We start from the raw sequence: 14309 nt of genomic DNA on the forward strand, positions 1-14309 counted from the left end.
TGACCGAGACTGTAGGTCCCGCATTGGACTCGTCACTCACCTGAGAACTCAATTTTAGTGTGGAAGTAAGTCCTCCTCGATTCCGAGAAGAGAGGTGGAGTTCACCTGGTGACCGTTTTTGTCGACCGTTCCATCTAATTGGGACGTCCTGAGATGAAACGGCACAGCTGAGAAAATCAGCAGCAGTACGAAAAGCTCCTAAGCTGGCAAAATCTGCGAATTTGCTCGTTCCACATTCTCACCCCAATCACACATTGGAATTCCACCTTTATAACACAGTGCAAATTGAGAGGTATGCTGGTGGTAGCAGATGTTGACCATGACCAACTTCTGAGGAATGTGGCTGCATCATTTAATATTACGTAATGGCAAATATAGATTCATGCCTTCAAGATATTAAGTCAGGTGACAGAAATGGGCTGTCGTGCAGGGAAATGGTGTAGCTGCTGTATGTAATATTGTACTGAGGGCAGAAAGGATTAAAGCAATGTTGTACATTTGCTTAAAACTATAAAGTGAAACTTGTGCTTTTAAATTAATTTCCAAAGGAGAATATTTGGATAAACAGTAACGTTGATTTGTTTTAATTTTGACAGCCTTCATTTTGAGAACAGTTAAGGTTACAGTGTATTAATGACTCGCGCTTAGGATAAGTTACTCTGAAATTAAAATATTTAATGTACAAGGTTGGTAATTGACAGTCATTGTGAAGGCAGCATTGGTGGTATTTCTCCAGCGCTTTGAGGTGTCAACTGTACATGGTCCACGTCTCTGAGCTATGCAGGAAGGCGGGTATCACTACTGCCCTGTAGACCGTAAGCTTGGTGCCAGATTTGAGGTCCAGGCCTTCAAACATTCTCTTCCTCAGGTGACCAAAGGCTGTGCTGGCACGCTGTAGGCGGTGTTGGACCTCGTCATCGATGTCTGCCCTTGCTGATAGTACTCCCGAGGTATGGAAAATAGTCCACGTTGTCCAAGGCAGCACCATGGATTTTGATGACTGGGGGGGGCAGTGCTGTGTGGTGGGGTCAGGTTGGTGGAGGACCTTTGTTTTACAGACGTTTAGTGTAAGGCCCATGCTTCCATATGCCTCTGTGAAGATGTTGACTCTGCAAGATCCTGCAAATCCACTGAGAGGACAGACGCACCGACGTTGGTGTTCTCGCTCAGGCCAACATCCTCAGCACCGAAGCACTGACCGCACCCGACCAGCTCCGTTGGGCGGGCCACGTTGCCCGCATGCCCGACATGAGAATCCCAAAGCAAGCGCTCTACTCAGAACTCCTACACGGCAAGCGAACCCCAGGTGGGCAGAGGAAACGTTTCAAGGACACCCTCAAAGCCTCCTTGATAAAGTGCAACATCTCCACTGGCACCTGGGAGTCCCTGGCCCAAGACCGCCCTAAGTGGTGGAAGAGCATCCGGGAGGGTACTGAGCACCTCGAGTCTCGTCGCGAGAGCATGCAGAAATCAAGCGCCGACAGCGGAAGGAGCATGCGGCAAACCAGACTCCCCACCCACCCTTTCATTCAACCACTGTCTGTCCCACCTGTGACAGAGACACTAATTCCCACATTGGACTGTACAGTCACCTGAGGACTCACTTTTAGAGTGGAAGCAAGTCTTCCTTGATATTGAGGGACTGCTTCTCATGATGATGATGACAGTCATTAAATGGAAACTAAAGCAAGTACAGTAAATTAAGTACGTTACTGGACAAAGGAAGGTGCAGCTGAGTGATCAGCAAAACCTACTATCTCTGAAAAGCAGTAGCCCAAGAGATGTTGGGGCCGAAATTGCCACCAGACTGAAAGTAGGTGCGCCTACCGTTTCTGAAGATTTTTCTCCGCCCCAATTCATGGGGTGGAGAGCAGAGCAATGTTCAGGACTTGAAAAAATGTCGGACAACAAATGAAATAAAATGGAGGCCGCGGGAGTGCTTTAAGGGCGGACGCGCCGGCTAGGCACACGCAGCTTCCCACCAGGGAAAGCTGTCAGTGGCACCAACCCGCGGGGTGGAAAGGGGTTACCGCCGGTCAGAAGGGGGTCGGCGCGTGCCCGCCGGGGCGGCAGCACAGGTGGCGCAGAAACCCGTTCCAATTTATGAAGGGTCGGCCCATCCACCTGCTCCCAGCCTGTGAGGCCTATCCGCACCATTACTACCTCTTGGAGGTAATGGACTTCAAGGAGGAGGGCAATTTTGGCCCCTTTATTTTCACAGAACAGTGTACTCTAAATGTGTGTGTTTTCTCTGCCAATTGCAAAGGGAGTAAACCTCCTTAGATGTACGATCTAGATTAGTTTACTTTTTTGAAAACTGCATAATGTCTCAGCTCCCACACATTAAAATACTATCCTTTCTTCTCAGTCCTGACTGATGGCATTGCTCTTGTTCTCTAATTAAAATAGAGTGGGGTGAATTTTGTTTTGATAGATTCAGCCAGATCCTAATTGCCACTAGTCCACGGTGCAAGGTTACCTCCATGTTAACTAAATGCACCTGGAGTTGTAGCAGGGCACTACAATTGGTCTCTGTGGGTTAGAACACTTTACACTTGTCTGTATTAAGCTTCATCTGGTATTGATCTGCCCACTTACATATTTTGTCTAATTCATTTTGACCAGTTCATATTGAGCTTCTGAATCAGTCATTATCATAGACATTGAAGTCACAGCACAGAGGTTGTTTAGCTTATCGTGCCTGTAATCTAATTTTCCTGCATTCCCTGTATTCTTTTATATTCTTCCTTTACAAATATTTAACCAATTCCCTCCTAAATTATGCTGCAGCCTATGACTAAGACTACAAAATATTGACCGAGCGTTAAAAATATGCATTCATAATATGCATATTTGTGAAAACCAAGATTTCTTGGTGACACACCTTTTTTTTTAAGTGTCTCAAATTTTAAGCGCATTTAACAATTTCAAAAGTGGAACGTTGTCATCTAAAGTTAAGGTAGATGTAGGTTTAGAGGTTTATTGTGTAATTCTGTTTAAGGTTTTGGATTCTGTTAGAGACGATTTGCCATCTTGTGGTGAATTTAAGGAATTGCAGCAGAATAAAGGCTTTTACTACTGAAGTATGTTAAACTTCCAGTCAAACCTGTCATGACTTTTTCTTCATGTAACTTTATTTTACTGTTAATGAGTTGTGCATTATTTTACACATTTTTGGTAAAATGCAGAATAATGACGTACATGCTATTTTATTGTAAACAGTTCCTTCTCCTCAGGCACTGTCCCTTCTCATCACCCCCTTCCTGTTAAAAATAAACACCTCTATATCCTTGAAAATTACCACCCCATCTCCAAGTTCCCTTTTCTCTCAAAAGTTCTTGAACATGTTGTCGCCTCCCAAAGTCATGTCCATCTTTCCTGCAACTCCTTGTTTAAATATCCCCAATCAGTATTCAGCTCCTGTCACAGCACTGAAATGGCCCTAATCAAAGTCGCAGTTGACATCCTCTGTAACTGTAATTGTGGTCCATTATACCACCTCGACTTCTTTGACCTCTCTTCAGCTTTTGGAACAGTTGATTACACAATCCTCCACCACCGCCTCTGCTCCGTTGTGCAGCTGAGTATGACTGCGCTTGGTTAAACTCTTACCTATCCAATTGCAACCAAATCATCTCCAGCAATGGCATCTTTTCCAGCACCTGCATAATCACTTCTGGAGTCTCCACCCAAGGATCTATCCTTTGACCCCCCCCTCTTTCTCATCTACATGCTTCCCCTTAGCAACATCATCTTAAGACATGGGCTAGAATTTCCCCTAGGATCGCCCATTTAATGTAAATTACCGCCCTGTACCACCCCTTTCACCTCCCGATTATTGCCGGCTGTAATTTCGGCCTACCATTACCGCCGGCGTTGCTGCAAATCGCCCAAAATTCGCCCCCCAGCGTTAATTTCCACCAAAAAGTACTTTTTAAGGCCCGCTACCATGTGTTATCGCTCCGATCACAACCGTCCATTTTTAAAGTAGCTACCTGACTTTGGCCCAATGTTATGCACGATTAAGTATTGCCAGCTGGGATACAAACTTCATTCAGAGTGGAGATTACTTTTCACCATCATAACAAGCTGGCTGATCACCCCAGCTATTCCATCTTCTCCAATTTATTTTATATCACAAAGCCAGAAACTTTAAAAGAGCAGTCACATAGACACTAATCTGACCGTAAATGGTAACCAAAACCATGGACCTGCAAAAGCGCAGCTCAAACAAGGCACAGCTCCAGCAGGGAAACTTCATATACTTTTGTGTTTTATACAATCTGCTATTTGCATTTTCAGGTCATTTCAAAATTAAGAGGGATTTTGATAGAGTAAAATAAGGAGAAGCTGTTTCCACTGGCAGAAGGGTCAGATTTAAGATAATTGCCCAAAGAGCCAGAGGGGAGGAGAAGATTTAAAAAAAATATATAAATGCAGCGGCTGGTTAGTGGGTTACAACAACGAGATCAGGTTTAATTCTCAGTTTGTGTCGAGTTGGCTAATCGAGGTGAAACTGATATCTTTGGAATTGGCCTTGACACCCACAATCTGGGAGAAGAGTATGAAAACCAGGGTTTGAGCTCCTGATCACTGTCTAATGACCCCTGCTGGAAATTGCATGGATGGGCACGCGCACACTCCTTCGGGTGGCAGGCGAGCGAGAGGCGACAGGACAGATTCGGGCACCCTCCAGGAATACAAGGTGATTGGGCGTTGCCTGCCCAGCCCTGCTCTGTATCGGATGCGCATCTTCACTCCAAATCATATTGTTGCCAAGTCTCGATTCTGGTACTTCATTTCTTTGATGAAGAAACTGAAAAAGTCTGCTGGTGAAATTGTCAATTGTGGATAGGTTTTTGAGAAGTCACCAGAAGAAGTGAAGAACTTTGGTATTTGGCTGTGCTAAGGCGCTCGTAGTGGAACCCATAATATGTACAGTGAGTACAGGGACCTGACCATTGCTGGTGCTGTCACCCAGTGCTACCGTGACATGGGGGCTCACCATCGTGCTTGTGCTCACTCCATTCAGATCATGAAGGTAGAAGAGATTCCATCGAGCAAGTGTCGCTGGCCTGCTATGATTTTAGATACAGAGTAAAGCTCCCTCTACACTGTCCCATCAAACACTCCCGGGGCAGATACAGCACAGGTTACATACAGAGTAAGGCTCCCTTTAAGCTCGGGCACCATAGGTCAAAGGCCAGTATTGAGCCCATTCTGCTATGAGCACCGAAACAAGCTTGATCATTACCTCTCCTTCATGTTGGCACTGGTCTCGTCCTTGGTCTTCTCCATTCCGAGGGGCGGCAGTCCCAACATGCTGTCGAGGCAGGTTTTGATCAGATTGACCATGTCCGCCTCGTTCAGAAAAGGATCCAGCTTCCTGCCGCCCAGGTGAAGGAAAACAGGTCAGACAGCCCTCAGAAAGGGAACGTGACCCCTGACCCCCCCGCCCCTGGGGCCCGGCGGGAGCGGGAGAGGCGTGCACTCTGAAGTCTCCGTCTCCCGTGGGACTGGAGACTGTTTGAGCCCAGACAGTAAAGGTCAGCAGGTGGTCCCATGGGTCAGGGAACAGGTGAAGGCCCGGATGGGAGCCTCCCATTCCCTGACCCGGAGAGGGATCACCCCCCCCCCCCCCCCAATCCCTGACCCGGAGGGGAATCGTGCCCCCCCCCTCCCCATTCCCCGACCCGGAGAGGGATCGTCCTTTCACCCCTCCCCCCCCCCCCCATTCCCCCATTTCCTGACCCAGAGGGAGATCACCCCCTCCCCTAACATTCCCCGACCCGGAGGGGGAAACCCCCTTCCCTGACCCGGTTTGGGATGCCCCCCCCCCCATTCTGTGACCCAGAGGGGGATCGTCCCGTCCTGTCCCCCATTCCCCGACCCGGAGGGGGATCGCCCCACCCCCCTCCCCTCCAATTCCCTGACCTGGAAGGGGATCGCGGCCCCCTCCCCCCATTCCCTGACCCGGAGGGGGAACCCCCATTGCCTATTCCATGATTCCAAGATCAATTTCCCTCTGCCACACAAATCCTTCGTCGCTAGCACAAGCTGCGCTTCATCACCAAGAGACCAAACACTTCTAAAATGTATTGATATACTGTTGGATCACCTCAGCAGGCTCGGCTGCAATGCACCCATAGAGCCAAGAGCTGGAAAGTGGGATTAGGCTGGATAGTTCTTGGTCAGCTGGCACGGACACGATGAGCCGAGATGGCCTCCTTCCGTGCTGTAAATTTGATTCTATGATTCATAGTCAAATAGCCCAAAATTTGCCAGGCTGAAAGGGATAGCCACTTGGGTGAGGTGCTGCAGGGCTGCTATGGATCAGAGCTCCAAGGAGAAGCAGTGCTTCCAGAGAAGAAAATAGGCTGCCACCCCTTTTCAATCTCACTATCAGGCAATATAATAGTCTGGGGAGATTGCCCCCATCTTCCCAACAGCTTTTTCTCCCCATTAAATCCAACCAGAGATTTTTGAATTAGACCGACGAGGAGCAGCCTCAGCATTTGTTCCATCAACATCACGAGTTGAACTTCCATCAAGCTCCTGGGCCAACTTCAGTTACTGGAGCAGTTTGCATGTTTTGTGGAGCTCCGCCTTATTGCCCGCTAATTTTTTCTGCAATGGTGACAAAAAATATGCGTGAACTAATTTGACAGCTACTAATTCAGAACATATACATACATACATGCATACACAATATATAGGCACACAACCCCAATTAACCGTCCCTCTGTCTTTTCATCAACGAGTGCACGATTTAAGTTTTGTTAGCACACAAATGTAGCATGATGAACACATGAAAATACAGTGGGCTAACATAATCAGCCCGATGATGGGAAATACAAATGACATCAAGCTTTACAACATAATAAAATGTGGCATTACTTCAGAGTAAATTGTCAATGCATGATAAAAGCTAGTACTTACTCTCGCAGACCCAATGATGTCATTCCACCATTTGCGGCACTGGTTCGGCCCCCGCATCACGGATACGACGGAGGACACTGCCTCAGCGATCTCTCGCCATAACCGCCGATACACGGGCGGTGACGGTTTCCCTCGCCCACTCCGTGTTAACTGATTCCAACGGGCCTCCACATCGTTCACCAATGACTCCTGGCTTCCTCCGAGAAACGAGTGGCCCTTTTCCTCCCACCGAACTCCTACTCCACTTCCATGGCTTGATTCTCCATTGGATTGATATTTATTCATATATATATAATTTGACTTTATTTATTTATTTATTATTACTATTTTTTTTAAACGATTTTAAGATCTATTATCATAATTACTAATTATATTATTAATTATTATTTTATATTATATATACTGAATATAATCAATGTGCTCCTCAAAACACCTCACAAATCCTCTCACAGCTCCTCTCTCACTGGCTTCAACCAACTTCTGCAGCCTCAAGATGTCCAGCGCTGTCCTATTCTTCTCTGCACATGTGCAGGGTCACCCTTGACCCCGAAATCGCTGGAGAATGACCACGCATGCACTGAGAAGATTTTCCGGCCATTTTCTGCAGTGGTTCTGCTTCTCTCACTAAAGGTATGGAGATCGGCGACTTTTCTTCCGTTTTCGCTGCCCGCTCCAGTTCACTATCGCTAGGCTTCGCCAGCACCGAGGACCTGAAAACCGCGGGAGTGCGCACCAGCGGTATTCCGGCGGTTAAAACGATGCAACCGCCAGAATACTCACCTCCGCCCCTGCCTCAGCCCATCTGCAGCTAAATCCCTCATCCATGTCTGTGTCACCTCCAGGCTTAACTATTCCAATGGTCTTCTGGCCAGCCTCCCATCCTCCATCGCTGTGAACATCAGCGAATTCTAACACTCTGCTGCCTGTATCTTAACCCACACCAAGACCTGTTCCGCTATCATACCTATCCTTGCTACCTCCATTTGCTCCTCCAATTTAAAATGATTGTCCTTGTGTTTAAATCCCTCCATGGCCTTGCCCCTCCTTCTCTCGCTAACCTCCTCCAGCTGTACGATTCCCCCGGAACTCTCCATTTCTCTGAGTCTGGCTTCTCTTCCCCACTTCAGCAACTGTCTCTTCAGCTATCTAGGCCCAAGCTCTGGATTTCCCTCTAAACCCCTCCTCCTTTAAGACCCTCCTTAACAATCACCCCTTTTACCAAACTTTGATTACGTCTCCTAATATCTCCTTCTTTGGCTCGATATCCACTTGTGCCCGATTATGCCTTTATGAAATGTCTTGGGATGTTTCTACATTAAAGGTGCTATACTTGTACAAATACAATTTGTTATTTTATGGATTACACGGAACATGCTGAAAGTTCTGTACAGCTACACAGGTCTTCATATTTGGGGAGAATTGTTATTTGGCAGGATCATGGCTTTGATAAAAGTAGTATGTTCTGGAGCAGGATTAAACATATTTGTGATGCTTACATAGTCAAATAGTCTACGGACACTTTGGCCTAAGCTTTCCCCTCGCTTCCATCATTCTTTTGGCAAATTTGGGGTGGAGAACTACATGAGGACGAGCTCTGTCTCCCTGCTATTTTCCAGGGGTGGGTCCCTGTAATGCCAGATTTTGTGGACTGGCATATGCCACTTTGATGTATGTGAAGAAAACACTGCCTTCTCCATGTTCCTCATATTTACCCAGGGACTATGGGCCTGAAATTGATGAAGGCCTCCGCCTGCCCAAGTGCTGCCCAAAGGACTGCTGATGGCCGCCGAGGTACCTGACGGTTCTTTGGGCGGGATTTTCATCACCAAGGTCCCTCGAAGGTTGGCGGACGGCAAATGATGGAATTACGCTGCCAATCTGGCGCTTGCCATCCAAGTGCCACCGAGGATGGAGACAGGCCCATGGAGGGTCCAAGACCTGCCAATAAAAATCATCAGGGGAAAAAAAACATTGGAAGACCTTCAGGGGACCCCATTGAGGTAAGTCGCTGTGGAAAAGAAAAAAAATGTTTACGAACTTTTTTTTCAAGATCTTCATACTTGCCTTCGGGGACAGACCAACCTCCAGCCAGCGGTCTTTCCCCATTCTGGCGTCGATTCCCGCCCGCACCAATCTGGCATCTCGGCGGGCGGGAGGTTAGTTGCGCCACTTGGCCATCCGCTGACGTCAGCGGGCGGTTCCTGGCAGCTCTCCCTTCCCGCCCGCTCCAGCCCACATCGAAAGTGGCACTGGGTGGATCTTCCAGAAGAATGTCGGCAGCAGTGGCCGACAGTTGGCGGTACTGGGTGGTGAGTTTCGGGCCCTACATTTTAAGACCCGGCATCCAGTGTCCAAAGATTGACAAAGCGTGCCTTGGGGCTTCAAGAGAAGTGGTGCTGTGCAAGTGATTTCAAAGCATGGTCATGTCCAGGCCCCATCATCAAAAGCAACATTTTCATGGTCAAGAAAATGATTCCCTGGCAGATGACTGTGTTGTAGAAACTGAAGATGTATATTATTACATTCACTTTGGAAAAAAAACAGAATATAGACCATTATTTTGAATTCTATAATTCTCGTGAATTGTTTTTCAGATTTTCCCCCACATACTTGCTATCTGTGAAACTTTAGTTAACTGTCGTGGTACTAAGGTAGAGGACTTTTAGTTCCTTCTCACTGGGTTTCCATGTTATGCTTGCCTCGTCGTACAGAAGAAGAAAACGTGGCATTAAGATTCCAAGTGAAATGTCATTTTATGTCTGTTCCTGTTTAATTATACACAATCCTTGATTGTTTACATTAACACACATGTGCTTATTTATAATATAGTCCATATTGCTAAATGTAGGCTGTGTTGCTGAACATGATAAAATTAGGTTAAGTTCATTACTGTCTTGTACTCAATGCTCTTTTAGGCTTCAACGACCCAGTGGTTAACCCCAGAGGAAAGAGAACAACTTTTACCAGAATTAAAAGCAGCTGGGTGGGAAGATGTTGAAGACAGAGATGCACTTTTCAAAGAATTTTCATTCAAGAATTTTAACCAGGTACAGTATTTTGTAATCCAATAAGAGTTACCATGGCTAGGCAGTAATCCTCTCAACAAATATTTGTTTCCCCTCCTCCATATATAACCCATGGCATAAGCGAATGGAAGCGTTCTGACGAAAGGTCATCAACCTGAAAAGTTACCTTTGTTTCTGACTCCATAGATGCTGCCTGACTTGCTGTGTATTTCCAGCATTTTCTGTTTTTATTTCATAAGCTAGGGGTGTGTGATTAACTGGGTTTGATGAGTACCTATAAAGTGTCCTGGACAACTTTATCAACAAGGTGGTTAAGAAGAGCATACAGAATACTTGCCTTTATTAGCTGAGGCATAGAATATAAGAGCAGGGAGGTTATGCTTGAACTGTATAAATCACTAGTTAGGTCACAGCTAGAGTACTGCGTGCAGTTCTGGCCACCACATTACAGGAAAGATGTGATTGCACTAGAGAGGATACAGAGGAGATTTACGAGGATGTTGCCTGGACTGGAGAATTTTAGCTGTGAGGAAAGATTGGATAGGCTGGGTTTGTTTTCTTTGGAACAGAGGAGGCTGAGGGGAGACCTTATTGAGGTGTATAAAATTATGAGGGGCGTAGATATAGAGTGAACAGGACATACCTATTTCCCTTAGCAGAGGGGTCAACAACCAGGGGGCATAGATTTAAAGTAATTGGTAGAAGGATTAGAGGGGATTTGGGGAAATTTTTTCACCCAGAGGGTGGTGGGGGTATGGAACTCACTGCCTGAAAGGGTGGTAGAGGCAGAAACCCTCACCACATTTAAAAAGTACTTGGATGTGCACTTGAAGAGCCGTAACCTACAAGGCTACGGACCAAGAACTGGAAAGTGGGATTGGGCTGGATAACTCTTTGTTGGCCGGAGCGAACATGATGGGCCAAAATGGCCTCCTTCTGTGCTGTAACTTTCTATGATTCTATGAATAACAACAACTTGTATTTATACAGCGCTTTTAATGTAGCAAAATGTCCCAAGGTGTTTCACAGGAATATTATAAGACAAAAGAAAAATTGACACCGAGCCACATAATGAGAAGTTAGGGCAGGTGACCAAAAGCTTGGTCAAAGAGGTAGGTTTTAAGGAATGCCTTAAGGGAGGAAAGAGAGGCGGAGAGGTTTAGGCAGGGAATTCCAGAGTTTAGGGCCTCGGGAACAGAAGGCACGGCCACCAAAGGCTGAGCGATTATAATCCGGGATGTTCAAGAGGGCAGAATTAGAGGAGCGCAGAATTCTCGAGGGCTTATAGGGCTGGAGAAGATTAGAGCTAGGGAGGGATGAGGCCATGGAGGCATTTGAAAACAGGGATGAGAATTTTGAAATTGAAGCGTTGCTTAACCGGCCATCAATGTAGGTCAGCGAGTACAGGGATGATGGGTGAATGGGATTTGTTGCAAGTTAGGACATGGGCAGCCGAGTTTTCGATGAACTCAGGTTTATGTGAGTTGGAACGTGGGAGGCCAGCCAGGAGTGCATTGGAATAGTCAAGTCTAGGGGGCAACAAAGGCATGGATGAGGGTTTCAGCAGCAGATGAGCTTGAGGCAATATTATGGGTGATGGGCGATATTATGGAAGTGGAAATAGGCAGTGTTAGTTATGCCGCGGATCATCACCATCATCATAGACAGTCCTCGGAATCGAGGAAGACTTGCTTCCACTACTAAAGTGAGTTCTTTGGTGGCTGAACAGTCCAACACAAGAGCCACAGACCTTGTCACAGGTGGGACAGACATTCGTCGGTAGAAAGGGAGGGGGGAGTGGGACTGATTTACTGCACGCTCCTTCTGCTGCCTGTACCTGTCCTCTTCACGCTCTCAGTGTTCAGATTCGAAGAGCTCCACACCCTCCCAGATGCACTTTCTCCACCTAGGGCGGTCTTCGGCCAGGGTCTCCCAGGTATCAGTGGTGATATCGCACTTCACCAGGGAGGCTTTGAGAATGTCCTTGTAACGTTTCCGCTGGCCACCTTTGGCTCGGTTTACATGAAGGAGCTCCACGTAGAGCAATTGCTTAGGGAATCCCATGTCTGGCATGCGAACTAAGTGGCCTGCCCAGCGAAGTTGATCGAGTGTGGTTAGTGCTTCAATGCTGGGGATGTTAGCCTGGGCGTGGACACTGATGTTGGTGCATCCCAGGGGATTTGCAGGATCTTGCGGAGACATCTCCAGCGACTTGAGGTGTCTTCTGCCCATCGTCCATGCCTCTGATCCGTACAGGAGGGCGGGAATTACTACAGCCCTGTGGACCATGAGCTTGGTGGTAGGTTTGAGGGCCTGGTCTTCGAACACTTTTTTCCTCAGGCGGCTGAAGGCTGCACTGTCGCACTGGAGGCAATGTTGAATCTCCGCTTCAATGTCTGCTTTTGTTGGCAAGAGGCTCCCGAGGTATGGGAAGTGGTCCACGTTTTCGAGGGCCGCGACGTGATTCTTGATGACTGGGGAGCAGTGCTGTGCGGCGAGGGTAGGCTGGTGGAGGACCTTTGTCTTACAGATGTTAAGCGTGAGGCCCATATTTTCATATGCCTCAGTGAATACATCGACTATATCCTGGAGTTCAGCCTCAGAATGTGCGCAGACGCAGGCGTTCGCGTACTGCAGCTCAACGATAGAGGTTGGGGTGAGCTTGGACCTGGCCTGGAGGCGGCGTAGTTTAAACAGCTTCCCAATGGTTCTGTAGTTTAGTTCTACTCCAGTAGAATGATATGTGGTTGGAAGCTCACTTCAAGATCAAGTATGACACCAAGGTAGCGCACAGTGTGGTTCAGCCATAAACAGATGTTGGGGAGAGGGATTTAGTCAGTGGCTAGGGAACAGAGTTTGTGGCGGGGACCGAAATCAATGGCTTCGGTCTTCCCGATATTTAATTGGAGAAAATTTCTGCTCATCCCGAACTGGATGTTGGACAATTTAGAGACCATGGAGGGGTCAAGAGAAGTAGTGAGGTAGAGCTGGGTGTGGTCAGCGTACATGTGGAAACTGACGCTGTGTTTTCAGATGTTGTCACCAAGGGACAGCATGTAAATAAGAAATAGTGAATCGTTTAATAATAATTGGAATAAAAATGAATAAAGGCTTGTATTGAAAGGATGTGAGGCTGAAATTCCTCCTGATAATTTTAGGGGAAAAGTGTGAAAACAAAATAGGTGTACATGAATTGTACTTGTCGTAACATCTGATAGGAGGAATTTCACCTCACAAGTTCTTTGTAGATGAGGGACTTGGTGTCATTGTTGGTTATAGCCCTGTTCTTTCACCTCTAGTATCTAGATTTAAAATCAGCCCAGACCAACGGGATGAAAATCTCCCATCATTGGGTTTCGTGGTGGCTCAGTGGTACTGAGCAATGCAGACTAGTAATGCCCCAGGTTTGATTCTTGGTCTGTTCTGCCAAAATTGCTCACTATTCCAGAATCATTCTGGAATGTAAAAATAAACCCTAGCTTCTATTCTCCACTGCTAACCATCTTTTTAAACCCCTCTCCCCAGTCTCCACCCTCACCTCCGGCGATAAGTGAGGAGCTCATGGACTTCTTTGTCTCTAAGATTGAGACTGTCCTGTCGGCTGCCTCTGCCTCTTCCTTTAGCTCACTGGGCCAAACTTCCTCTTAAGGCTCTGCCGTGCCCTCGCCCTGACCTCACATCTTTCTCCAGTTTCTCTCCAATCTCCCCTCGTGACTTTCCGAGCTCATCCTGTCCAGGAGATCCACTTCCTGCTCCCCTTGACCCTATTCCCACCAAATTGCTGACCACCCAACTTCCTTTTCTGGCTCCCATGTTAGCCGACTTTCTTAACGGTTCTCCTCATGTACTATCCCCCTTAAATCTGCCGTCATCACCCCTTCTTCAAAAAATCAATCCTCGAGCCCTCTGTCCTCGCAAACTACAGCCCCATCTCCAAACTCCCTTTCCTCACCAAAGTCTTTGAATGTTTTGTCGCCTACTAAATCCGTGCTCATCTTTCCCGCAATTTCGTGTTTGAATCCCTCTAATCCGGCTTCCGCGCCTGCCACAGTACCAAAACGACTCTCATCAAAGTCACAAATGACATCCTTTGCGACTGTGACAAAGGCAAACTATCCCTCCTCGTCCTTCTTGACTTGTCTGCAGCCTTTGACACAGTTGACCACTCTATCCTTCTCCAACACCTCTCCACCATTGCCCAGCTGGGTGGGACTGTGCTCACCTGGTTCCATTCTTATTTATCTAATCACAGACAGAGAATCACCTGCAACAGCTTCTTTTTCTGTCCCGCATCGTTAGCTCTGGTGTCTCCCAAGGATCTATCCTTGGCCCCCTCTTACTTCT

At 47.1% G+C, this 14309-nt stretch overlaps 1 protein-coding gene and 1 pseudogene across 3 annotated transcripts in view; both read left to right on the forward strand.

Moving 5' to 3' along the window:
- LOC139262921 (pterin-4-alpha-carbinolamine dehydratase 2-like) overlaps nt 1–14309 on the forward strand; it is a 72133-nt gene that overhangs the window by 17249 nt on the left and 40575 nt on the right. For 2 of the 3 annotated variants that reach the window (XM_070878222.1, XM_070878224.1), the window contains one exon: nt 9855–9986. The exons of the other annotated variant lie outside the window; for it this stretch is intronic. In XM_070878222.1, coding sequence (XP_070734323.1) covers nt 9855–9986 — 132 coding nt within the window. The remainder of the gene's footprint in view (nt 1–9854; nt 9987–14309) is intronic. 3 annotated transcript variants of the gene reach the window in all.
- On the forward strand, nt 4601–6102 carry LOC139261926 (large ribosomal subunit protein eL20 pseudogene; annotated as a pseudogene).

Source organism: Pristiophorus japonicus, chromosome 4 (assembly GCF_044704955.1).
Source record: "Pristiophorus japonicus isolate sPriJap1 chromosome 4, sPriJap1.hap1, whole genome shotgun sequence".
NCBI classification, from domain to species: domain Eukaryota; kingdom Metazoa; phylum Chordata; class Chondrichthyes; family Pristiophoridae; genus Pristiophorus; species Pristiophorus japonicus.